Genomic DNA, 27,979 nt, shown 5'->3' on the forward strand with positions numbered 1-27,979 from the left:
TGTGTCACAACGCATAGGTGGTTGCATGTACGTCATTTAGAGGTTGCAGCTGCGACCCCCAGCTTTCCCCTTGCGACCCCTGGCACTGTCTCTACGACTCCTAGCCTCAGAGGTGGCAAAATTAGTGCAAGGAACACAGGGGGCAGCTCGTCCTTATGGATGTTGCTTGGAGCGCCACTTCCTTGTATTTAATCAGTTTTTTTTTATTACACTAATAGAGATTAATATATTATTCACTATTTGTGTAATAAAAATGGAGTACAGTTAGCTGGAACATGGCCTTCCTTGGTAGCTGAAGTAAGTAAAAAACCCTTTTAAATGTACGTTGTGTGCATGTTTGCGTGTGAGACTGTGCTAATGTAAAATAGAGTGTGTGTATGAGTGAGTGTGTGTTTGTGTAAGTGTATGTGAGTGAAAGTAAATATAAAATGGAGCGTGATATCACTTTCGCTACCCCTGGAATTTTGGTTAATTGAGGTCCATGGATGGTTGCATGGAAACGGCCATGCACCTCTCATAGGACGCCATCCCTAACGCAAATCAAAGCAGCTCTAGCATTACTTTAGGGATAAACAAAATCTACACGCTGCAGTGGTTTGAGTCACAAACGTACTGGTGAATTTGTCCCACACAGTCTGAGACAGAAGCTCTTTTTGTGGCTGCTATTATTCTACCGGAATTAAGCTGCATGTGCAGAGGACTGAGACCTCTTATAAGAAAATGGAGTACTTCACCAAGATTTCTTGTTATTGTACATTTTAAGATGTGCGGGGGGCAACTTTGAGACTTAAATAACAAGCTGTGTTTGAATCTTCTCAAACTTGATTAATACAACACAGACACACAGTCTGTGATATTTATGAATGCAAGAAATAAGTGCCAGACGTATGCCACAATCACTGGTAAAAATTACAAATCTGGAGAGAACTTTATTGTTCATAATTATAAAAGAACAAGTATCCATTTATTTCCATTTAAAGTACAGATGCTTGTGAAAGGGAACATTACATAGCAGAAATCGACTTGTGGATCGACATCGATAACTGAAAAACTATCAATGATTTATCAATAAATACAATTGTATAAAATCTGCTTCCCGTGAATGTCTTGTGTTCCCAAATAACATATTAGTGATCCGTTCGATGCTGTCTTTAAACGGAACAGGTTTTACTCCAGTTGCACAAGTAGATCTCCTTCTCCGACTGTATCACCAGCTTTGCAGTGAACAGATTTCACCTGTTAGATGCAAAATGCCACTGTTAAATATTTACTTTGCAAAATTACAACGTTGCATTGCAAAGCAACAGGTGTCTCAGTATTATCGATTGTAGCTTTTAAGCAACTGTTTTGTTTCATCAATTTTTATTATTTAGTTTTACAAAGAAAGTTCAACGGGACAAGAGCACCAATCAACAATAAAATAATGATGTACTGAAGTACAAGTTACCTTCGGTTACAAAATATCTGGTAGAGACATATTGTAGTTGCAGATTCCTTACCTTAGAATTTTCCCCCAGGCGTCAGACTGGATCTGGAGATTTTCCTTCGAGCAATATCCTTGCGCGTCGATAGGTGGTCCATTTGCAGTCCCTTTGGCCAGAAGATGAAGTAAACGATGCAGAGGAGTCCTGCTGGAATTTTTCACGTCACATCTGAGGACCACCCCAAGAGGGAGACCCTAAATAGCCCAGGAATGGGGACTGGTCACCTAGCAAGATGACTACCAATCAGGAGGGGGCTGTGATGTCACCTGCCTGACCTGGCCACTTAGATGCTGCCACGGAACTCTGCCCACCTTGGATTCAAGATGGCAGAATCGAGTGGCCACCTGGAGGAGCTCTGGGCACCACCCCTGGGGTGGGGATGGACAGGGGAGTGGTCACTCCCCCTTCCATTGTACAGTTTCGCGCCAGAGCAGGGACTGGGGGTCCCTGGACTGGTGCAAACCGGTTTATGCAAGGAAGGCACCAAATGTGCCCTTCAAAGCATACCAGTGACTTAGGGAGGCTACCCTCCCAAAGAACAAGTTACTTACCTTCGGTAACAAATGATCTGCTAGAGACTCTATCTAGTTGCAGATTCCTTACACCGACCCAAGCCTCCCCGCTCTACGGATATATATATATGTTTCTGGCAATTTTGCCTTTCTTAAGGGCATGTAACTTTTTCTTCAAAAAATCAAGTGAAAAAGCTAAACTAAATACTGTTAGTTCTACTATGACTCTGTGCTTCTGGCGTGGAAAGTTGTGGGAAAAGAACTGACGTACACGCGCAGAGGTGGCATCTATATAGACAACCGTGACATCATAGAAGGCTCCAACCACGCTGACGACGCCACACTGAGCATCTGTCCTGGCATTTAAAATCCTGCCAGGTGGTTCACCACTAGGAAAATTCCATAATGGTCCAGCCATTTCCAGCGGCGTAGTGCTTCTAGGGCAGGGACCATGACCCATATCCTACCCTGTGTATTGCTTTTTATTCAATTCAAAATCTATTTTATGGCGGTGATGTTGTCTATGAGCATATGTACCAGCCTCCCTTTGATGGAGGGAAGGAAGGCTTTCAATGCCAAGAAGATGGCCCTCAGCTCCAGAAGACTTGTATGGAGCCATGAAGGCATCTCATCAATCACCACCTCTCTCAGGTGGCTGCCCAAAACCAGAAGTGATGCATCAGTCACCAGTGTTAGCTTTGGGAGGGGTAGGGAGTGGGGCCAGCCACTTACCCAACTGCAGTCCAGTAACCATCATTGCAGGTCTTTTGCAGTCTCCCCCAAAAGCTGCATGTGGTCAGAGAGGTCCCTTGATGTAAGGCCCACTGAGACTTAAGCTCCCACTGCAGAGCCCGAATATGCCACATGTGGTGCTTGACTAGCAGGATGCAGGAGGCCATCAGTGCCAGCCTCACTGAAATCCAGGACAGAGGCTGAAAGATCAGGATCATACTCAATGTCCTGGAGTTTCCTTTCTGGGGAAAGGCATGGACAATAATGGCTCTGATGAAGGAGAGCATCTGAAAAGGAGTCAGGTCTGCTTTCAACATGTTGATTGTAATCACCAAGGGTAACGTTAGGTTTGCCATAGTCAGGAGGTAGTTGACAACTGCCTGGGGCGCCTTCAACAGCCAGTCGCCCAGGTAGGGGAAGACTGGAACACCAGACCTTCTAAGTTGTGCTGTGACCACCCCCATCACTTTTGTGAACTTCTGATGGGCATTAGTGAAGCCAAAAGGGAGCAGTTAAAGTGCAGTGGGGTTATACAAAATAAACCAGAAGGGTATAGCCTCTTTGGACAATTTGAAGGATCCATCTGTTAGAAGTGATAACTTGCCACCCACTGAGGAAATGACCGATCCTGCCTCCTCATGGGTGGCTGTGTGACAGAGACGACCCACAAGTTGTCTTTGATGCCCCAAATTCGAAAGAGCTGAAGAGCTTGTTTAACTGGTGCCGTGGTCAGGTGTTATCAAAATATTAAATCCCTGGCATATCCCAAAAATGGATAACACTGTTGACAAAACTGCCTAGCAGGTGTGAAGTGGCCCATGAATGAAGTGTTGTGTCACTCTCTATAAACTACTCAAGGGCTGAATCTGCATTCTCACCAAAGAGGCGAAAGCCATTGAACTGCATATCCATCAAACATCTCTGGATATCCACTGTGAAACCTGTGGATCTCATCGAAGCAGGGTGAAGAAGCATCACACTTATGCCCACTGCACGACCCAAGTCGGTCATGTTCAGGGCAAAACTGGATAAGAAAATTAGCTGCATCCTTGCCATCCTAAATAGTTTGGTCTAAAGACATCCATAAGTTGCCTGGGACCGCCAGTAACATTTGACTGACCATATCCCATGGTGCATGGGTGTAGCAGCCAAGGAGGTAGCTGGCATTTATTGAGGTTAGTGTAAGACTGCCAGAGGAAAACATGTGAGCCAAACATATCCATATGTTTGGATTCGGGGTCAGGAGGGGTCACAGGAAAGGGGTTAGAGTTGATCCTGCTTGTGGACGCTTGAACCTCCAAGCTTTCTGGCTTAGATGCTGCATGAGAAAGTCAGGATTGTCTGAAACTGGTTTGTGGCAATCGGCAACCTACCTGTTGCCTGGGGTCCAGAACATGGTTTGTCACTTAAGTATGCAAGAGGGCTTCATTAAAGGGCAGAAGAGGTTCAGTAGGTGTCTGGCCCTGCTGAAGGATCCCCCTAAGGAAATTAGTATTCACCTTCATAGTAGGAAGCTGCAGGCTAAGGACGTTTGCAGCCCTTCTGATCACTACAGCCAAGGATGCACTCTCCTCTGTGGCTGGACCAGGAAGAGAGGCTAACCCAGTGCTGGGGGAGGTGTCCAGACCAGTAGCATCCAGTAAGATTTTATATCAGTTCTGTTTGTTGTACTGTTGGACAAATTAATTTCCATCTTCATTAAAAGTCCGACTTCGATCCGAGTGTAAGACGAAAATTTGATGTACTGTGTAAGCAACTGCGCAGTAACAGCAGTGTGTTGGAGTTGGAAGGATTGGCAATAGGAAGCGCCACAAGGGTTGTGATGAGTACAGCTTAGGGCTGGAAACAATCATCGGTCTTAGATCCTCATCCGGCAGCTATGTCGAAGGGACAGGCATAGATTGTGGTGTCAGTCAGGACTGAAGTTGGCACTGAAGCCGGTGCAGAATCCAAAGCAGATCTTTTTTAATGTGGGGTGGACCGAAATGGTGCAAATGGCAAATCCCACAACTCTTGGAGGCCCTTGAGGGTCCTTGCGGCCTGGAAAGCCTTGCTGTGGTTACAAAGTTTATCGCCTCTTTCAGCCTTTTTATATTTACCTGATGTACAAGTTACTTACCTTTGGTAACAATATATCTGGTAGAGACATATTCTAGTTGCAGATTCCTTACCTTAGAATTTCCCCCAGGTGTCAGACTGGATCCAGAGATTGTTCTTTGGCCAGTACCCCTGCGTGCAATCAGGTGACGTCGGTCGACTACATGGGTGTCGTTGGCATCGTGGTCGCTGTGATGACGTCGCAGTCATGTATAGGCGTCACCTTGGTGCGCTGGAGTCAGTTTCTTTTCATGACTTTCCACGCCAGTATCGTGGAGCCAGGAAGAACACTGAGAATGGTGCGCCAAAACTAGGGCCCTTGAAGGGAAGTTCCTGTCCCTAGAAATCAGTTAGCAGAGCGTGAAAATGGGTGAGTCAGTTAGGAATCTGTATCTATAATATGTCTCTACCAGATATAGCATTACTGAAGGTAAGTAACTTGTGCATCTGGTAGAGACTTCTAGTTGCAGATTCCTTACATTACAATAGACTAAGATCACTCTAAAAACTCCTGCAGGACCGAACGGCCGAAGTATCCGTCTCTGCGGACCTGACTAATCAGGCAGTAATGTTTAGTGAATGTGTGCAGGGATGCCCACATCACTGCCTGGCAGATATCAAGGACTGGAACTCCACGTGCTAACGCTGTGGTAGCAGCAGCTGCTCTGGTGTGCAAATCCTCAGGGGGTTGCTTTTTTGCCAAAGAGTAGCACATCTTGATGCAGAGCACTACCCATTGCGAGATGGACCTCTTCTGCACTGCCCTTCCTTTCTTAGCACCCACATAACCTACAAAGATTTAATCGTCCACCCGGAAATCTTTGGTACGATTGAGGTAGAACACCAACACTCTTTTTGGATCCGGGCGGTGGAATCTCTCCTCCTCATGAGAGGGATGTGGGTGTGTGTAAAAAGTAAGCAAGGTGATTCATTGGCTTACATGAAAAGGTGTCACCACTTTGGGAAGAAAGGAAGGAAGCCCTTGTACAAAGCACCACTTTATCAGGGTTGACAGCTAAAAATGATGGCTTCCCAAGAGAGAGCCTGGATCTCATTCACTATGCGAGCAGAGGTGATGGCAATCAAGAAGGCAGTTTTAAGAGTGAAGAGCCGCAGGGGACAGTTGTAGTTGTGAAGCAACTCGAAAGGAGCATACACGAAATATGTGAGGACCAAGATCAGATCCCACTAGGGCATTATGAACGGGACAGGAGGGTACATGTAGGCAAGCCCTTTAAGAAACCTCCCATCAATGGGAGATTTGAAAGGAGAAGGTTGGTCTGGCAGCCTTAAAAAGGCAGAGATGGCAGCAGACAAATAACCTTTGAGGGTGCCCAGAGCAAAGCCCTAATGGGCAACAGAGAATGAAGAGGAGAACATCCAAGAGAAGTGAAGAAAGGAGATCAACAGACTTGTTGATACACCATGCCACAAATTTGTTCCAACAGGTGTATACCGTTTTGGTGGGGGGATGCCTGGCTGCCAAGATATCATTACAGACTTTGGGTGGAAAGTCAAAAGGTATCAACTGCCACCGCTCAATCTGCACGAATGAAGGTGGAGGTTGGACAGGTTCGGGTGCAGAACTGTCCCCTGCTGCTTCGACAGAAGATCCTTCCAAAGGGGCAGTCTGATCAGAGGATTGATGGCCATGCTCAATAGCTTCGGATACCAGACTCTTCGTGCCCAGTCCGGAGCCACCAGGATCACTTGGGCCCAGTTGTGCCTTATCTTTTTCGAAACTCTGCACAGAAATGGTATTGGCGGGAAGGCGTAAAGGCCAGAGCTCCACTTGTGACAAAAAGCGTTGTTGAGTGAGTGCCGTCTTGGAAGCTTTAACGAGCAAAACAGCCGACAATGCGCATTCTCTGCTGAGGCGAACAGATCTAACCAAGGCTCTCCCTACTGCTGAAAGAAACCTTGCATCACCTCTGGATGGAGATGCCATTCATGATTGACTATGCATCGACAACTGAGTTAGTCTGTTCTGGCGTTCAGAGAGCCTGCCAGATGTTGAATCACCACTGAAATGCCCTAGTGTTCCAGCCAGGTCCAGAGGCGAAGAGCCTCTTGACAGAGGGTGCACAACCCCATCCCTCTCTGCTTGCTGCAGTACCACATGGCAGTGATGTTGTCTGTGAAAACCTGCACCACTTTCGCTTTGAGAGGGAGAAGGAATTTTTCAATGCAAATCGGATAGCCTGGATCTCCAAAATGTGGATGTGGAGGCCGGACTCCTCTGAAGATCAAAAGGACTCTGATCTCCACCTCTCACCCATGTGGCCACCCCATCCCAGGAGTGACGCATCTGTCACTACTGTGAGATCTGGTTGGGGAAGGGAGAGGGATCTGCCGTTGACCCAACACCAATATGAAAGCCACCACTGCAGATCTAGTGCAGTCCCCTCCGAGATCTGGACCATGTCAGAGAGATTCCTCTGATGCTGCGCCCACTGGAACTTCAGGTACCACTGCAGAGTCTGCATATGCCATCTGGCATGTTGGACCAGCAGGATGCAGGAGGCCAAGCAACCTCAGAATCATTCTCACGAAATCCAGGACAGAGGATGGAACATCGGCATAGCCCGAATATCCGGGACTTGCTTTTCAGGAGGAGAAGCCCAAAACTGCACTGTGTCCAGAACAGCCCAGATGAAAGGGAATTTCATGGGCAGCAAAAAAACGATGGATTTAGGCCCAGATCACTGTACTGGGGGTGAATGTTTGACAATGTTCAGCATTCCGTCCATCACTTGTTGTTTTTGCTTTGTCACCCTAAGTGGGAAGGGTATGCCCAGACGTGGGTCCCGTGCTTCCCAAGCCACTGGATTCAAGCTAGCCTGGCTGATGAGGGGTGAAACCCCAAAACCGATCCCAGGATGCTTGTTTCCAGTCCAGGGAAGACCTGGCCTAGCAGTTCGGGTTGGACTGTTCCCATGGGGAACAGGGTCGAGACTGATTTGCATATGGCTGGGTCCAAACTGGAATGGCATGGGCAGCAAAAAAACTATGGATTTAGGCCCAGATCACTGTACTGGGGGTGAATGTTTGACAATGTTCAGCATTCCGCCCATCACTTGTTGTTTTTGCAGATGAAAGGGAATGTCTGAGAGGGAGGCAGGTGTGACTTTTGCACCTTTATAGTAAACCCCAGCGAATGCAGGCGGTTCGTCGTAGGCTGGAGGTGGGAGACGACAGCCTGGGGTGAATTTGTCTTCAACAGCCAATCATCGAGGTAGGGGAATACTGAAACCCCTAATCTGCGCAGATGAGCTGCAACCACTACAATCACTTGTGTGAACACCCGAGGGGTGCTGGTAAGTCTGAAGGGGAGCACAGTGAACAAAGTGCTCGTGAGCTACTACGAATCGCAAGTAACATCTGTGGGCCGGCAGGACGGGAATGTGGAAATAAGTGTCCTGCAAGTCCAATGCTACCATCCAGTCTCCGGGGTCCAGGGCAGACAGGACCTGAGCTAGAATTAGCATTTTGAACTTCTTCTTGAGGAACAGATTGAGGGCCTGGCGATCTAAGATAGGGCGAAAGCCCTTGTCCTTTTTGGGCACCAGAAAGTAGCAGGAAGAACAACCACGACCTACTTCTGGCGCAGGGACCCTCCCTATGGCTCCTTTGGCCAAGAGAGCCTAGACTTCCTAGCGGAGAAGTGCAAAATGATCCTCCGACAGATGATCGAATGATGGTGGCTTGGCCAGAGGGGAAGTCTCGAATGGGAGAGAGTAGACCCTTCGGACAATTTGCAACACCCACCCGTCCATGGTGATGGATTCCCAGTGGGGCTGGTGATGGCAAATCCGGCCGCCAACTGGTCTAGGATGTTCCAACAGACTAGGAAGGCTTGGAGGCAGTGGAGGGGTTGGGGGTGACCCGCTGGCTCTCTGATCCACGAGCATGTGGGATCCCGTGTCCACACAGAGGCTGTGAAGCATGCGCAGGTCAATGACAGGGTGGAAACAAACATGGCTGGGTGCCCCTTCCGTAGCCATGAAAGGGGAGAAAAGCAGACTGTGGGGGCGAGGAGTAGCCACAAGGGCAAGGGATCAAGCCGTAGCCTGGGAATCCTTAAATCGTTTGAGCGCTGAGTTTGCTTTGTCTCCAAAGAGACAAGTGCCATCAATAGGCATGTCCTTTAGAGATTGCTGGTTATCCCCTGAAAAGCCAGACGTCTTCAACCAGGTGTGATGCCTCAAGGCCACTGTCGATGCAACCGATGTACTTAGTGAGTCGGCCGTATCCAGTCCACAACAAATCATGAACGTTGCTGCATCTCTCCCGTCAGCAACAGCTTGGGAGGGAACCGCCCGAGCCTCCTCTGGGACTCGAGGCATCACCTGCTTGATCGTATCTGAGAGGGTATGGGAGTATCGCCCCAAAAGGCATGCGGTGTTCACGGACCGCGGCATTAGACTGGCGGAAGAAAACGTTTTCTTCCCAAAGTTATCCAGTCTTTTTGATTACCTATTCGGGGGAGTGGAAGGGAATGTGTCAGAAGAAGAGGAAGCCTGAATCACAAGGCTCTTAGGGGTAGGATGTTGGGTCAGACATTTTGGGTCGGCTGGCGCAGGCCGATGGTGGCGGGCAACCGTCCTGTTCACAGGAGCCCCTATGCTGGGTTTGGACCAGGTACCTAGTAGGACATCCATAAGGGTTTCATTAAAGGGAAGGAGGGGTTTTGAACTGGAAGCAACAGGCTGAAGCACTTCAGTCAGGAGATTAGTCCTGACCTCCACAGAAAGAAGCTTGAGGTCCAAAACCTCAGCAGCCCTTCTTGCCACCATGGAGTATGAAGCTCCCTCCTCAGTAGCCACGGGGGGAGAAAGCATGCAAGCGTCAGGAGAGGCATCTAGTCTGATCGCATCGCCTAAATCCTGAACCCAGTCCATGTCAGGGCCAAACTGGTATTCTAAAGGGTCCAGCGACTCCTCTACAATATCCCCATATCCATACCCATAGAAAGAAGGGTCAGGATCTGCCCTGGACCTAGGAGAGCCCCTGGGAGAAGGAATAGAGCGACACCAGTTCAGCTCCAGGTCGTCAGGGATAGGTATAGGATCGACGTTGATTGTGGGCCCAACCAATCTGTCCCGACGCCAGAGAAGGTTGAATTGGCGCGACCGTTGTTGGTATGGATCCAAGAGCAGATCCGGAGGTGCCCCCGGAGCAGAGGCCGTAGCTGCTGGCATGGAACCTGAGGGGGCTCTCACTGACTCTCCTGGGCCCGAAGGCACTGAGAACGGGTTAGTCTACCCAAAGATAAGGCGCAAGGTCTCTCAGAATTCTTTCAACTGGGTAGGGGTGGCACCGGCTCCAGGAAAGTCAGGAAGGTGCAGAGCTGACCCAGATGAAGGCTCCAAAGGCAGAGGCCCAGAGCGTCAATGGTCTTCCCGTGCTGCGTCATCCGAGCGATGGGGGTGAAGTCAAAGAATGTTTGGTCTTCCTTGTCTTCTTCTTGTGACCTGATCGTCCTGAGGACTTGGAATGGGATGAGGAGGATTGATGATGACTCAGCGAGCGGTCTTGTGACCTTCCTCTCAAACAAGACCGGGAGAGATATGGAGTTGAGCGCCGGGCTGCCATAAGCTTTAGGGACGGCTCCCTCAAAGCCCTTGGGTTCATGACCCGACACTCAGAGCATGACTTTGGGTCATGGTTGCGCTCCAGACACCAAAGGCAGACAAGATATGGATCAGTCACCGACATCATTCGGTGACAGGGGTCGCAGGGTTTAAAGCCAGTTCTTTAGGACACCCCTCAGCGCATCCAAAACTCGCCAAAACGTATTCAACAAAAGTGTCGCAGTTAGTCAAAAAATGACTAGGGGTAGCTCTTCTCTCGGATCTGTCTGTAGGCTGGCGTGGAAACAAACAAACTGACGTCAGCACTCCAGGGTGGGGCCTATATACTGTAAAATATGCAAAGACGAAGTAGCTGCTCAGCAGATGTCAACCACTGGAACCCCAGATAGTAAAATAGGCTACCATAGGCTATGTTGAGTATGTAAGAATGCAGCTGAAGTATCTTTCTTGCCCACAACATTACAAATCTTAATACAAAAGTGTTGGACCTGGACCTTTTTCGCAGGGTCTCTGACACCCACCACACCCATTGCCTTCTGTTGCTGAACACATTTTTGTTGGGATTAGGACTCTTTGTGCACTTTTTCACTGCTACCCACTGCTAAACTACTTGTGCTCTCTCCAAAAACAGTACATGGTACAACTGGCATGTATTCTATTGGCACATTTAATTTACATGGAGGTCCCATGTAAATGGTGCTACATGTGCCCTGGGCTTGCAAATTAAATGCTATCAATCGGCCAGTAGTCTTGTGCCGCCAAATAAAGTAGACTTTTAAAACATGGCTCAGGCCTCCCACTGCAGCCTGTAATGCAGTTTTAAACTGCCATTCTGACCTGGCAAAATACCTTTTGCCAGGCCTAAAGCTTCCCTATTAATACTTTCAAGCCATCACTAAGGTAGGCCCTAAAGGCTCATAGGGGAATTTGGATTGTGTTGGGACCGAAATGTCTTCTACATGGTAATAGACATGCACCCCTGCTCTGAGTGCCGAACTGTACTAATGTCTGGATCCTTAATGCTGATGTTTTTTTCATAGGCAAACACGGATCATGCATATGTGCCATGACATAGGGCTGTCTCACTGATTGCATTGTTGTTGGATACGGGGGGATGCCCAAAGCTCAACCCTCATAGTGGTGGAAGGCTACTGCCTTCCCCAGAAGTTAAGCAGTACGAGTGTGCTGTGGCAGCGTACAGTGTAGTGATCAGTAGGAGTGAACAGGTCCCTTTTAACCGGTGTCACTGGAGTAAGGCTTATAGGCTCACTCACTTTTAAAGTTCTGCTGCTGGGTGCTTAACTCACCCTTGGCGTGAAGTTCTGCGCAGTTCATATGTGCCTGGTGAATGTATGTGTTGTGTATATGCACCTATGAGGGATATAATACCTGAAGCAGTGCTGTGCAATCTGTGAAGGATAAATGCCTGTGAGTGGTACAGTACATGCAGTGTGTGCATGATAAGTGCTTCTGCAGGGTGTATGTGTACCTCTGAGTGGTACAATGCAAGAAGAATGTAGTGAGTGGATGTAGTGAGTGCATGCTAAATGCCTATGCCGATGCATATGTGCCTATGAAAAGGTACAGTACATGAAGGACAAAATGCTGGGCAGTGCATGCATGTTAAATGCAAGGGCTGGATATACGTTCCTGGTATAGCACATGTATACAATACTGTGCAGTGCATGTATGTATGTTGTTCACATGCACTGGGTGTATGTGTGCCTGTGAGTGGTAGAATACACTGAGAGCCCTGGGTTCCATTTTGGTAAACAAATGCCTGCATGGTTGTAGTTAAGTGTCTCTTTTGACATGGTCCCTCCCCCACACACTTTTTGCCTGGTTTCTAGTTTAATTTCGACTGAAGGTGCACTGGTTTCCTGCTAACCAGGTCTCCAATGCCAGATCTATTTCTCCAAAACTGCACAGTTGTTTTTCTCAAATCCTACAGTAACCACTAAGTCCCTCGTAAATGGTACCTGTACTAAGGAGGGTCCCTAAGGGACCCTTCACAAGCAGATGACTGGCTGCCATTGCAGGCTGAGTGTCTTGGTGCAGACAAAAGTTAAAACAAAACATGGCACACAGCCTGTGTGCCATGTTCCCTAAACACTACATGCAAGGTATGTAAATCACCCCTCTAGCACCTTACAGCCCTAAGGCCTGGGGCAGTATATTACATGTGAGGGCACATCTGCAGGAACAGATATGCCCCTGCTATGTCTTTGTCGATTCTCAGACATAGTAAGTGACAAGGGAAGCCATTTAAATGCATGTGCAGGACACTGGTCACTACGAGTTTCCCACCTACATGATGGCTTCTCTGAATATAGGGATGTTTAGTATAAAACATCTCAGAGTAACAAACCCTCACTGATGCCAGTGACAGATTTATTAATAATTGTAGCCAGGGGGCACCTTAGAGGTGCCCCCTGAAAACCTACCAGCTACTAGTGGTTTGACTGACTGGTCCTGACCAGTTCAGCTACCATTTCTGAACCCCCTCCCTCCCCACCGCCCCCCCAGGTGAAAGCCAGCACTCTCGTGGGCCAGAGACAAAATCCTGCACTGGGTGGGGGTGTTATCACATCACCCAGGCAGGATGGACCTTCCAGAGCGGGAAGCTTCAATAGCCTAACCATCTTTGTAGTATAACCTGGATCTCGCCAGATAGTGGAGATGACTGACAACCCCCCCCCCTCCCCTGACCCAACTTTTGGCAGCAGCACAAGCGGGAAAATTAGGCAGATCGGGAGGTGTGCCCACATCATGCCAGTCCCACCCATAAGGTGGATGAGCTGACGTGGACCACACTTTTCAAATACCTCCTCCTTATTTGGAAGGAATTAGGCCACTAGGGTTAGGGTTATGCCCACTTTCCAGCGGAAGTGGTCATAGAAAGGGTGTAGTCACCCTAAAGATGGGCAGCCCATTGGCTACTGCCTAGCAATCCCTGTTACACCCTTAAATTGAGTATTTTGGTGGCACCCCTGAAACCTAGAACTCAGATCCTGATGACCTACTAAGCAAAAGACAAAGAAGAGTTGCACCTGCAGAAGAGGAAGAGAAGAAGCAGCTGACATGGTACCCGCCTCACCGCCCCACCAGCCTGCCTGCTCACCTCAACAGACTCTGCCCAAAAAGACAACTCTGCTGAGCCTCCAACAAACACAGGAGAACTGTCTGCTCAAGACTGTGAGCAGCAGATCTGCTCTGCAACAAAGTCTCAAGAAAGAACTCTGCAGCCTCCGGAACAGCAAAGACCCAACACCCAAAGTGACGTCTACACCCGACGTCCCCGACCAGAGGTGAAGGAAACCACTAGTGCCAGCAAGGTGCCCCAGCTGTCCAGAGTCCGAATCCACTCAGGTTTCATCCCACTTGAACTCCCTCAAGTTGCCTGCAGCATCTGCACGCAGGTACCCTCTCCTGCTCCCTTGTGGTGAAAGAAAACCGAACACTTACAGCAACCCCTGCACCCATCTCCCCTGACCCCTTCTGAAGTTGGTCAATGGTGCCAATGACGTCCCCTGGCTCCTCTGGGCTGGAGTCCATCCTGGGTTCCCTCCTACTGGACTCTCCAATGCCTGCAACCTCAACATACAGGACCCCCTGACTGCAAGTGCTACCGGATGAAGAAATGTCTAGGGACACCCCTGCACCCATTGCCCCTGAGCCCTGGGAAAAAGGACCAAAGCCGCACCTATGTCCCCGAGATCCCCAAGTCTACAACCTATCTGTTGTTGTCCCAGACTGGCTTCCTAGTTAGAGCCTGCAGCCTGGGCACCCGACGTCTTAATGCACCCCTGCACCCGGCCGGCCCAGTGCTGCTCAGAGTGACCTGCTGGTGTTGTTCTAATCAGTGCCCAGTACTTACCTTAACTCTTTAAGAATGGCCTTGTAAGTCGCTGTTAACCATGTGTATGCTTAACATTCCTTTCCTCCATAGGTTAAAAATGAAGAAGTCTTAGAATTGCACTAAGTGCTGATTTTTTTAATCTGAAAAGTATGATTGAAAAAGTACTTATGTGATTACGAAGTTCTTGGGCTTGAAACATATGTAAAAAGGGTTATTTCTCTAATTTGGTCTTGGATTTATTCTTTGAGTGTGTGTCTCATTTATTGCCTCTGTGAGTACAACAAATGCTTAGCACTACTGTGGGAAGTTGGCTTTGTATATACTATTTCAAAGTAAGAAATAGTGTGCACAGAGTCCAAGGGTTCCCCTTAGATGTAAGATAGTGGCATAAGTAGCTCATTCTAATGTGTGGTTGAGCAGTAGGCTTATCAGAGGGTTAAGCATTTGTTGTACACACATAGGCAATAAATGAGGAACACACACTCAAAGACTTACTCCAGGCCAATAGGTTTTTATATTGAAAAATATATTTTCTTAGTTTATTTTAAGAACCACAGGTTCAAGATTTACAGTTAATACTTTAGGAACTTTGAATGTAAACAATATCATGTATAGTCTTTGTAAAAATGGCAGTAAGCTATTTTCAAAGTGGACACAGTGCAAAAATCAACAGTTCCTGGGGGAGGTATGTAAAGGTTAGATTAGGAGGTAAGTAAAACACTTACAAGTCTCAGTTCTGGGGCATAGGCAGCCCACCCGTTGGGGGTTCAAGGCAACCCCAAAGTTACCACACCAGCAGCTCAGGGCCGGTCAGGTGTAGAGGTCAAAGAGGTGCCCAAAACACATAGGCACCTATGGAGAACAGGGGTGCTCAGGTTCCAGTCTGCCAGCAGGTAAGTACCTGTGTCCTCGGGGGGCAGACCAGGGGGGTTTTGTAGAGCACTGGGGGACAAACAAGTAGACACACAAAACACACCCTCAGCGGCACAGGGGCAGCCGGGTGCAGTGTGCAAAGCAGGCATCGGGATTCAGGTAGGAATCAATGGAGGGACCTGGGGGTCCCTCTAGCAGTGCAGGGAGGCACAGGGGGGGCTTCTCGGGACAGCCACCACCTGGGCTAGACAGAGGGTCGCCTGGGGATCACTCTGCGTTGAAGTTCGGTTCCTTCAGGTCATGGGGGCTGCGGGTGCAGTGTTGGTCCCTTGTTACAGGCAGTCGCGGTCAGGGGGAGCCTCTGGATTATCTCTGCAGGCGTCGCTGTGGGGGCTCAGGGGGGTCGTCTCTGGTTACTCACGGGCTCGCAGTCACCAGGGAGTCCTCCCTGAGGTGTTGGTTTTCTGCAGGTCGAGCCGGGGGTGTCGGGTGCGCAGTGTAGAGTCTCACGCTTCCGGTGGGAAACGTGAAGTCCTTGGAAGTTTCTTCTTTGTTGCAAAGAAGTAGCTGGTTTTGAACAGGGGCGCTATTCACGGGAGTTTCTTGGTCCTGTAGTCCAGGGCAGGGCTCTGAGGCTTCAGAGGTCGCTGGTCCCTGTCGGATGCATCGCTGGAGCAGGTTTTCGAAGTTGGAGACAGGCCGGTAGGGCTGGGGCCAAATCCGTTGTCGTCTTCCTCCTTCTCTGCAGGCTTGTAGGTCAGGAGTACTTCTTCTTTCTTCAGGTTGCGGGAATCGGATTTCCTGGGATCTGGGGAGCCGCTAAATACTGAATTTAGGGGTGTGTTTAGGTCTGGGAGGGCAGTAGCCAATGGCTACTGTCCTTGAGGGTGGCTATACCCTCTTTGTGCCTCCTCCATGTGGGGAGGGGGGCACATCCCTAATCCTATTGGGGGAATCCTCCAAACTCAAGATGGAGGATTTCTCAAGGCAGGGGTCACCTCGGCTCAGGACACCTTAGGGGCTGTCCTGACTGGCGGGTGACTCCTCCTTGTTTTTCTCATTATCTCCTCCAGCCTTGCCGTCAAAAGTGGGGGCAGTGGCCAGAGGGACGGGCATCAACCACTAGCTGGGATGCCCTGGGGCGCTGTAACAAGAGAGGTGAGACTTTGAGGCTCACCGCCAGGTGTTACAGTTCCTGCTGGGGGAGGTGAGAAGCACCTCCACCCAGTATAGGCTTTGTTCCTGGCCACAGAGTGACAAAGGCACTCTCCTCATGTGGCCAGTAACAAGTCTGGTGCGTGGCAGGCTGGTAGGAACTGGTCAGCCTACACTAGAAGTCGGATAGGTATTCAGGGGGCATCTCTAAGATACCCTCTGGGTGTATTTTACAATAACTTGCACACTGGCATCAGTGTGCATTTATTGTGCTGAGAAGTTGGATACCAAACGTCCCTCCCAGTATTCAGTGTAGCCATTATGGAACTGTGGATTTCGTGTTTGACAAACTCCCAGACCATATACTCTTATGGCTACCCTGCACTTACAATGTCTAAGGTTTTGCTTAGACACTATAGGGGCATAGTGCTCATGCACATATGCCCTTACCTGTGGTATAGTGCACCCTGCCTTAGTGCTGTAAGGAATGCTAGAGGGGTGATTTACCTATGCCACAGGCACTCTGAGAGGAGTGCCATGTCGACTTAGTCCTTTTCTCCCCACCAGCACACACAAGCTGTGAAGCAGTGTGCCTGTGCTGAGTGAGGGGTCCCTAGGGTGGCATAAGACATGCTGCAGCTCTTAGAGACCTTCCCTGGCATCAGGGCCCTTGGTACCAGGGGTACCAGTTACAAGGGATTTACCTGAGTGCCAGGGTTGTGCCAATTGTGGAGACAAAGGTACAGTTTAGGGAAAGAACACTGGTGCTGGGGCCTGGTTAGCACGGTCGCAGCACGCTTTCAAATCATAACTTAGCATCAGCAAAGGCAAGTAGTTAGGGGGTAACCATGCCAAGGAGGCATTTCCTCACAACTACCTTCTGAAAAGCCTCACTGCTCGCCCATACTACCACAAAATAGAGAATTAGCCCTGTCTACTTTTGCCTCTGCAAACCAATTGGGGATCCACTGGACTATCTGCACGGTGCACTTCTTTTTAGTACACCATACAGAGAGCCAGCTTCCTACAATGGTGAAACATGGAGGAGGTAGAGAGATCACCCCATACAGATTTCTGTTTTGATACATTCCTGTATGCTGGGTGGGACACACAGGGGCGAGGGGCAGACCAGGCCTCCTACGTTCACTTCAAAGGGTGCTCTTTAAATCAGAGAGAGGTCACAAGGAAGGGGCCTGGGCACAACTCAGGAAGGAGATGGAGCTGATAAGAGAATCAAATAGTATGTCAGAGGGCCCTGGGCTAACCTTTTGATGCACATATCACTGTGGCTGACCATCAGGCGTGAGCTCTAGACACTCCTATGGCCTGCCGAGATAGACTGATTTTCACGCAAAAGAGGTAGCACAGAAGTGAACACTTCAAAAGAAACAGAAGCCCAAAGTAAAACTTCACATTCTCAGACCCTAAATCACGCCTGGTGTCTGGAAATGGACTATGAGAAGGGGAGTTTAGGACCCGAAAAATTGTCATCTGCCAAGCAGCCAGATGGGTTGTGTGAGGAAGCTCTGAAAGACTTATGCCTGTGGGCAAAGGGGTGCTAGTAACCCTGCTGAGTGAGGGGAAATCACCCAGGGAATCCAAGACCACTTACCCTGAGCACCAGTGCCTGCTGCCAAGGCCAGGGTGCCCTGTGAAGGAGGGTACATTGGAGAGAGAGAGGTCCAGTTGAGAGTCCTGTTGAGTGGGCTCCATGAGCAAAGTGTGAGGAGACGGCTGCTGCAGCGATCAGGTCATTGTCCATGTTCAGGACAGAGTTGAAGACCCCTTATGCCAGAAGAGGGCCGCGTTGAAATTTGCAGTGTGTCATACTCCACCAATAGGGCCGAAGCCTATGCGCATTAGGCAAGGTGGCGACCCCTCCATACCAGGAGAGGTCACTGTGGACAAGACTGCCAAGCGGTAAGGGCCGAAGCCTTGTGTGGTAGAGTGGTGCTGACCCTGTATGCCAGGCGGGGCCACTGTGGAGAACTTTACCGTGCAAACGGACCAGTGTCCGTGGACAGTGAGTTGCAGTTACCAAGTATGTCGCACAGGGTCACCGGCAGCACCAAGCACTGCAAATTGACCCCCTGTTGCAGAAGTGAGGACACTGTGGAGGCACCTGTGCACCTTCACCAAGACGTGGGGCCCAAGACAGGATTGTTGTAACCTCCCCCAATAGGGAGCTGAATTAACATTTACTCACAGGCAGACCTGAAGAAAGCCTCTGGTTGCTTCAGGAGTGCGACCACAAGTGAGAGACTCTACACCAGCAGACTGGAGCTACCTGGGCCATGTTTTTTTTTTTTACCTCAACTTGGCTGCAGCTGCGGTGAGCGCCCACAGACGAGGCACACTCGAGAACTCTGAACATTTCACACCTACTTGAGTGGGCAATACTGGTTTCAGGCCTGTTTTACCCCGGTGGAACTTGATGCTAATTTAGGCCAATAGAGCTTGAACACTATTGACCTACTGTCAGAGTCATTGTGGACCTCTTGAGACTCTGACTACTAGTAAGGAATTTCTCACGTTACCAGTAGTGAAAGGGGAATAACTACAATCCCTAACGTGAGGAATGGGACAGGCAATTGCCAAGCAAATTACTAAAGCCCCAACCTCAGGGGAAGACTGTGTAATTGTTTGTGGATGTCATATTTTTCCTTTGTATGGATAGTGTAAGAAAATAAAATACATTTCTTTTTTCATAAAAGTGAGTATTTGGCTGGCCAGTGATTCATTGCTGCTGCGTGCATTTTGACTTGTGAGCCTGCGTTCACTATCCACTGAGGGAGCCTTGGACTGCTTGAACCACACTTACCCTGAGAGTTAGGGATACTTAGCTCAGTTGTGTGAAGCACACGATTTTGCACACACAAGGCCCAAGTCTGCCTTGGAATTGTGCACAGCTGCAGACTCTAGCTGCAGTGGAGAGAGAAGCAGAAGCTGAGGAACGATAAAGTGACCAGCAGAAGAGGGACGCTAAACCCGTTTCCACCAGAAGTCAGCGGCAGGGCATGACAAGGCAATACATGAGGTGAGGCACTGAGTGCATTAAGCACTGCAAGGCCAAATCCATCTAATCCACCACCAACTCACAGAGCAATCAGCCTTTATGGGACATTGCCTTAAAGGTATCAGCAACCCAGGCAAAATGGAATAATGGTACAATCAATGGACCCTGATTCAAAGGGTAGTGACAATATCCACATGACGTTGACCCGTCATCATGCTCAGACAAGTCCTCAATGGCTTTGCAGGAATCAAATAATCTAGAGAGGCAATTAGAGAGGGCAGATATCAAACTCAGTCATCCAGGACCGACGGGTCTGCGAGCGAGGCCCAAGGAGTCTTTACAATTCAAGAAATCCAACTTTTACAGCATTGGGCACCAATGCCCTTTTGTCCTCAAACACTTGATCTTTTTAAAAAGAAACATCTTTAAATGATGTATTTGCTTGGAACTCTGATGACCGAAGCACCTTAAATAAACTTACTGTCACTCTGATATACACATCAAGAGGCAGCAGCAATAAATTAAAAAAGGTAAATGTCTTACGTCTCCTATTTAATATTTCCACTCTAAGCCACTATCAGACTGAAGACAGCCTAAGAATTCAATCTGATACATTAACTCTGTTTTCGAAAACAATATCCACTATTGTCACATGGAAAGCCTCAATAAATGTGGCCCCAGTCCTTAGCGAAAAATCTGTATTCAGGTAGTGGGGCACTGCAGTGAGAACTATCCAGCCAGAAAGGTACCCCACATTTTAAACAACATGACTTTGGTCAACATAAAAGCAACCACCGCAAGCATTTTGAAGGGAGCAAACAGTGCATCAGATCCAAATCTGCATAAGAACCTCAAGATCGGCCTAAGTCTAAACAGCAGCCATCAAGGAAACCACATACTGCAAACTCAACTGACAAACAACGGGAGGGTGCTTTTCATCTGAAAGGAGAAGAAAGTGAAGGGAAGAGGCAGGTGAATATGTCCTGTTGGAGAGTCATCAAACTTGAGTAGTTGTGCCCTCACACAAACAAATGGGTGTCATATTTCATCATTAGGCAAGCTCCTTGTCTGGCCAGCAATGCAATGCCTGATGGCCCCCGCGTGAGGGCACTTTAGCAAAGATCTTTTTTTTTTTTTTTTTTTTTCTTTAGTAGTGGCGCAATGATAATCTGATCTGGTGTGTGAGGTAGTGTGCCAGAATTCGGGTGGTGAGGATGTGAAAAGAGGAAAATGAGTGCACTTAAAACGGTATAGTGGGCACCCAAAAGATCATTTAATTTTATGGTCCCCCTGGCAGGATTAAAAAGTGTGGTGATTCACACATACCGTATCAATTACCAGTGGTCATAGAGCAAGGGAAATAGCAGCTGGCTGCCAACATAGCAATTCATTTCTTTACAGACTCTCCAGACATCTGACAGCAAATCACCACAAACACCGGCATACGTATGGGGGAACTCTGGATTATACCTTTGTGAGCACTCAAATGTTTGACTCATGTAAAGCTTTTGCTGTAATAAGACGTCCTGAAAGCAACCATTTTCCAGCAAAAATACATTTCATCTTCAGCACCTCACTGCTGGTCAATTACAGATCCTAGGCACTTCCTCGGGTGAAGAAAAATACACCTTATTAAGGAGAATAAAGTGGGGTGAGGTTTGCCTGGATCGTTTTACTACATGTCTGCACCTGGAATGTTCCCAACCTGCTGAAAAGCGAAGTAATGGAGGTGGGGAGGGGGGGGAGGCATATCTCACATCCAATTTATGAAAGGGGGAACAGTAGGAAGCTGGCCTGGTGTGTGGTGGGTACCTATGGTACTTACACCTTATACCAGGTCCAGGTTTCCCTTAATGAAGTGTAGGCAGTGTCTAGAAGCCAGGCTCTCTAGAGGTGGCTGTGGATGAGCAGCCAAGCCTTACCTCAGAGACATGTAAAGCTCATGCAATACCACTGTAGTCACACAGCACTTACACACATAAAAGAAAAGACTCAGTTGTACAAAAATAAAGTCATTTTTATTTTGGAACAAATCACCACAAACTACTAGACAGGTGACCCCACCCTTAGGAGGTAAGTAATACACTAAATATATACACTAGTAATCAGAAACAGGCATAGAAAAGGTTAGAAAACAGTGCAAACAGTAATAACCAATAGTGAACCAGGGGGAGCACAAACAATATACTAACAAAATGGAACACAAACAAGGTACCTCCACGTAGGGAAGTAAAATGTGTGGAGTGGAGCTGGGAGTACTAGAAATCCACAGAGGTAAGTAACACAGTACCCCTCCAGCGACCAGGAATGCAGGAGTAAAACACTGGATTTTCCCCAAACCACCCAAAAGGAGGAAAATAAAAAAATGAAGACACCAACAGAAGACTGCAAGAAAACCAGCAGTTGATTCCTGAAGAAACAAGACCTGTGGAGAGAGGGGACCAAGTCCAAGAGTCATAGTGGAGTCCAAGGAGCTACTCCCCACACCCAGCTGTGGATGTAGGAGTTGGTCGACGGTGATTAAGAACAGGTCAGCACTGTAGCCCTAGAGCTGGAAAAGAGTTCCTGATGGATGCAGATGAAGTCCCACGCTGGAAGGAAGATTGGAGACTGGTGTCGGTGCACGGATTCCACCTACAAGCCTTGGCATAGGAAAACTTGCGATTAGTGGAAAAGGGGTGCTGCCAGGGACCAGCAAGGCCCAGGAGGACTCAACCCAGGAGGGGGAGACAGAGGGGACGCTCAGCATCGTCCACAGGAGCAGAGGTAGCACCCACAGAAGAAGCCAACACAGCACTACAGAGGAGGATCCCACGCCCCAGGAGAACCACGGAGGAGGCTGTGCTTTGCAGGATGGAGTGCTGGGGGCCAGACCTACACGTCGCCTGAAGATCCCTTGGAGGAGATGCAAACAAGCCTTGGCAACTGAAAGAGACTCAGTGCACATGGGTACTGTCCTGCAAGGGAAGGCAAGGGCTTACCCTTCACCAAAGTTGGACAGCTGGCAGAGAGGACCTAGAGGACTACTCCGGACCACCACCTGTGGGGTCCACGCAGCTCAGCAGGAGAGGGGATCCACGCAGCCACTCGTTGCTTTTTGTCGGTGCCTGCGGCTGCAGGGGAGTGACTCCTTCACTCCAAGGGAGATTCCTTCTTCGGTTGCAGTCGTTTGAGGATGCATGGCCGGGGAAATGTTGCAAAGGTGGCAGGAGACCTAGAAACAGTGTTGCTGAAGAGCCCTTTCTTCTTGGAAGAAGTTTGTCTGGTCCTAGAGGTTCCAGTCACGGTTTCCGGAGACCAGAGGTCGAAGCAGAGGTTGCAGAGGTCCTGCTAGAATACTGCAAGCCGAATCTGAGGACCCACCCAAGAGAGAGACCCTAAATAGCCCTGAAAGGGGGCTTGGTCACCTAACCAGGTAAGCACCTATCAGGAGGGGGCTCTGACGTCACCTGCCCGGCCTGGCTACTCATATGTTCCCAGAATTCCCTACTAACCTTAGAAACAAGATGGCAGGAGCTCTGGACACCATCCCTGGGGTGGTAATGGACAAGGGAGTGGTCAGAGCAGGGACTGGGGGTCTCTGAACCGGTGTGGACTGGTTTATGAATGGAGGGCACCAAATGTGCCCTTCAAAGCAAACCAGTGGCTTGAAGAGGCTACCCCCTCCAAGCCAGTCACACCTATTTCCAAAGGGAGAGGGTGTTACCTCCTTCTTCCAAAGGAAGTCCTTTGTTCTGCCTTCCTGAACTTGATCAGATCAAGCAGCAGGAGGGCAGAAACCTGTCTGAGCAGTGGCAGCAGCTGGACTGCCCGGAAAACCCGTTAAGACTGGTGGTAACAATGCTGGGAGTCCTCTAAGAAGCCCCCAGAGTGCATGGAATCATACTTCCAGTACTTGCAACAGACCCCTGGTCCCCAGCTCTCCCAAGCCCCGCTGATCCGCTACGACCCCACCACCCTCCACGCCCTCAACCCAGGACGCTCCAACACCTGCTTCCAAGCTCACCCCAAACGCACCCATGGACCCTTCGCCTGCAACTCCTGCAAACGCATCTTCCACCACGCAACTACCATGACCACAAGCCCACACGCCATCAACCACCTCAAGTGCATCCTGGTCAACGCTCGATCCGTCCACAAGCACGCCGTTGAACTCTGGGACCTCCTGGACTCCACAGCCCCAGACGTCGCCTTCATCACGGAGACCTGGATGAACGCCTCCTCTGCTCCAGACATCGGCAACGCCATCCCCGAAGGCTACAAGATCTCCAGAAAAGACCGCACCAACCAAGTAGGAGGAGGTATCGCCATTGTCTTCAAAGACTCCATCAGCGTCACCACCTCCACCGAAGACACCCCTCTCGCCGCTGAACACCTGCATTTTCATATCCGCACCGACCAGAGGACCACCCTCAGAGGATCCCTAGTCTACCGTCCTCCCGGACCGCGCGCCCCTTTCAGCGACGCCATCGCCGACTTCATCTCCCCGCACGCCCTCGCCTCACCGGACTACATCCTCCTAAGCGACCTCAACTTTCATCTGGAACAAAACAACGACCCCAACACCACCACCCTGCTCGCCAACCTCGCCAACCTCGGCCTCAAACAACTGGTGAACACCGCCACCCACATCGCCGGTCACACGCTTGACCCTATCTTCTCCGCCAGCAAACACGTCTTCTTCAGCCACACCTCCGCTCTACACTGGACCGACCACAGCTGTGTCCACTTCACATTCCGACGCGAGACCCGCCACCTCCGCACTCAACCCATCCCGCGTCGACAGTGGAACAGAATCCCTAAGAACAACTCTTCTCAGCACTCGCCGCCAACCAACCCACCATCACCACCGACCCCGACGACGCAGCCCTCAACCTCACAAACTGGATCTCCAACTGCGCAGACAACCTTGCTCCCATCAAACGCACGCATCGACAGACCAATACCAAAAAACATCTCTGGTTCTCTGACACCCTCAAAGAATCAAAGAAAACTTGTCGCGCCCTCGAGAAGGCCTGGCGCAAGGACCACACCACGGACAACATGACCGCCCTCAAGAACGCTACCCGCAAACACCACCGCCTGATCCGCGCTGCTAAAAAGAACTTTTTCACCGACAGACTGGACAAAAACAGCCACAACAGCAGAGAACTCTTCAGCATCGTCAAGTTCTCCAACCCCAACGCCGCCACGCCCTCACAGGATCTGTGCGAATCCCTCGCCACTTTCTTCCATCGCAAGATCAGCGACCTCCACGACAGCTTCGGACAACAGACCCAACATAACACCATCGAACCCGCACCCCCGGCCATTACCCTCAACAACTGGACCCACATCAACACTGAAGAAACCAAATCCATCATGAACTCTATCCACTCCGGCGCCCCTTCGGACCCCTGTCCTCACTTCATCTTTAACAAAGCCGACGACATCATCGCCCGCACCTCCAGACCGTCATCAACTCTTCTTTTTCTTCTGCTACCTTCCCCGAATGCTGGAAACACGCCGAAGTCAACGCCCTACTAAAGAAACCTACAGCTGACCTGAGCGACCTGAAAAACTTCCGCCCCATCTCTTCTGCCTTTCCCAGCCAAGGTAATAGAGAAGACCGTCAACAAACAGCTGACCACCTTCCTGGAAAACAACAACCTGCTCGACCCTTCACAAACCGGATTCCGAACCAACCACAGCACGGAAACCGCCCTCATCTCAGTCACTGACGACATCAGAACCCTGATGGACAATGGTGAAACAGTCGCCCTCATTCTCCTCGACCTCTCGGCTGCCTTCGACACCGTCTGTCACCGCACCCTAATCACCCGCCTCCGCTGGGATCCAAGGCCAAGCCCTGGACTGGATCGCCTCCTTCCTCTCAAACCGTTCCCAAAGAGTTTACCTCCCTCCGTTTCGCTCAGAACCCACCGAGATCATCTGCGGCGTCCCACAAGGCTCATCGCTCAGCCCGACACTCTTTAATGTCTACATGAGCCCCCTCGCCAACATCGTTCGCAAGCACGACATCATCATCACCTCCTACGCCGACGACACCCAACTTATACTCTCCCTCACCAAGGACCCCGCCAGCGCCAAGACCAACCTACAAGAGGGTATGAAGGACGTCGCAGATTGGATGAGGCTCAGCCGCCTAAAGCTGAACTCTGAAAAAACGGAAGTCCTCATCCTCGGCAACACCCCGTCCGCCTGGGGCGACTCCTGGTGGCCCACGGCCCTCGGCACCGCACCGACCCCCACAGACCACGCCCGCAACCTCGGCTTCATCTTGGACCCTCTTCTCACCATGACCAAGCAAGTCAACGCCGTGTCCTCCGCCTGCTTCCTCACCCTCCACATGCTCCGCAAGATCTTCCGCTGGATCCCCGCCGACACTAGAAAAACCGTGACCCACGCCCTCGTCACGAGCCGCCTGGACTATGGCAACACCCTCTACGCCGGGACCACAGCCAAACTCCAAAATCGCCTGCAACGCATTCAAAACGCATCGGCACGCCTCATCCTCGACGTACCCCGCAACAGCCACATCTCCGCACACCTGAGACACCTGCATTGGCTCCCAGTCAGCAAAAGGATCACCTTTCGACTTCTCACCCACGCACACAAAGCCCTCCACAACAAGGGACCGGAATACCTCAACCGACGCCTCAGCTTCTACGTCCCCACCCGCCTCCTCCGTTCCTCTGGTCTCGCACTCGCTGCCGTCCCTCGCATCCGCCGCTCCACGGCGGGTGGGAGATCTTTTTCCTTCCTGGCGGCCAAGACCTGGAACTCCCTCCCCACCAGCCTCAGGACCACCCAGGACCACTCCACTTTCCGGAGACTCCTAAAAACCTGGCTATTCGAACAGCAGTAACCCCCCCTTTCCCCTAGCGCCTTGAGACCCGCACGGGTGAGTAGCGCGCTTTATAAATGTTAATGATTTGATTTGATTCCGACATGTTTGATACCAAACATGCCCAGGTGCAGAGTATGTCCAGTACACGCGTAAATGGCATCCAAACGCTCACAAAGTCCAGGAAAATGGTTTTGGAGTTTGTGGGGGCACGTCTACTAGTGCAGGGGCCCTCATAGACAGGTACCTGCACCCTGACCTCTGGGCTGGGAGGGACTACCATAGGGATTAATTATGGTGACCTGGTGTAGTGACCAGTGGTGAAAACGGGTGCATGCAGGCTGCAATGTTGCATGTGCTCCCTGTGGGTGGCAGAATAACTGCTAGAGCCCATAGGGTATCCCCTGGAACCCCAATGCTCTGGGTACCTAGGTACCATATATTACGGATTTACATGGGGGGGGGGGGGATCAGTATGCCAACTGTGGGAAGAAAAAGGTCCGATTTAGAGGAGAGAGTAAATCTACTGGGTCCTGGTTAGCAGGAACCCAGTAGACACAGAAAAACATACTGACACAGTCAAACATACTGACAACAGGCAGAAAATGGGGGTAACCATGCCAAGAAAGTGTTTACTTTCCCAAGGAACAACAACATCCCAGATAATCATTGATTGATTAATTGTGCTGCCAGATGTCGAGGCAAAAGCATATGGAAAAATCTTATCACATGAACTCGAGGCATGGGCATCTGGAGCAAATACAATTCCATTTTATCAAACAGGATTTGGGAAACATTCGTCTACCACAGATAAAATAGTTGCCCTGTCTTATTTGGAGGATTGTGCATCTTTACCTTCAAGCCCACCCCTCTTTGCGTGCTTCATAGCTTATTCAGATGCTTTTGACTGGGTTGAACGAAAAACTCTGGGCCAACCTCGCAGATTGGGGAATTCCATTCACCTTACTTAGAACAATAATTTCTCTTTACACGGACACAAGGGTCCGTATCAAGATAGGTAAAGTGAATTTAGCCATAAACCAAATTTAACAAGATGGGTCTAAACAACAAGTCACTTACCTTTGGTAACACCTTATCTGGTAGTGACATATTCTAGTTGCAGATTCCCTACCTTAGAATTTTCCCCAGCAGTCTGGATCCGGAGAAGTTTCTCAAGCAGTACCCCTGTGTGGCGTCTGCCGAATCCACATCTGTCATCATGAGAGCTGGATATGGCGTACCAGGTCTTATATAGTCACCAGCCACACGCTTTGGTAGAATAAGCACGTAAACCCTCCGGGAGTTGCTTTTCAGCCAACACGTAGCACATTTTAATGTAGAGAACCACCCATTTAGAGAGGCTTCTCTTCTGCACTGCCCAACCTTTCTTTGCACCCACATACCCAACAAAGAGATAAACATCCACCTGAACTGTTTGGTATGATCAAGGTAGAACGTCAATGCTCTTTTTGGGTCCAAGCGGTGGAGTATCTCCTCTTTCTTAGAAGGATGAGGGGGTGCGTAAAAAGTAGACAAGGTGATGGATTGGCCTACATGAAAGGGCGTGTCCCCTTCTGGGAAAAAGGAAGCCCTGGTGCGAAGCACCACTTTGTCAGGATAGACAGGGTGGCTTAGATGACATTGCTCACTCACCCTATGGGCAGGTGTGATGGCCACAAGGAAGGCTGTTTTTAATGTCAGAAGCCTGAGAGGACAGTTATAGAGCGGTTTGAAAGAAGCGTACATTAAGAAAGTAAGAACAAGGTTCAAATCCCACAGGGACATTATGAATGGTGATGGAGGAAGCGTA

At 49.7% G+C, this 27,979-nt stretch overlaps 1 protein-coding gene across 1 annotated transcript in view; it reads right to left on the reverse strand.

The window, feature by feature from the left end:
* Positions 1-896: 896 nt before the first annotated feature.
* The window catches only part of PCCA (propionyl-CoA carboxylase subunit alpha), a 2,021,650-nt gene continuing 1,994,567 nt past the window's right edge, over positions 897-27,979 (reverse strand). Inside the window, exon 24 of the mRNA XM_069205070.1 lies at positions 897-1,236. Coding sequence (XP_069061171.1) covers positions 1,168-1,236 — 69 coding nt within the window. The 3' untranslated portion in view covers positions 897-1,167. The remainder of the gene's footprint in view (positions 1,237-27,979) is intronic.

The sequence above is a fragment of the Pleurodeles waltl genome, chromosome 8 (genome assembly GCF_031143425.1).
Source record: "Pleurodeles waltl isolate 20211129_DDA chromosome 8, aPleWal1.hap1.20221129, whole genome shotgun sequence".
Classification (NCBI taxonomy): domain Eukaryota; kingdom Metazoa; phylum Chordata; class Amphibia; order Caudata; family Salamandridae; genus Pleurodeles; species Pleurodeles waltl.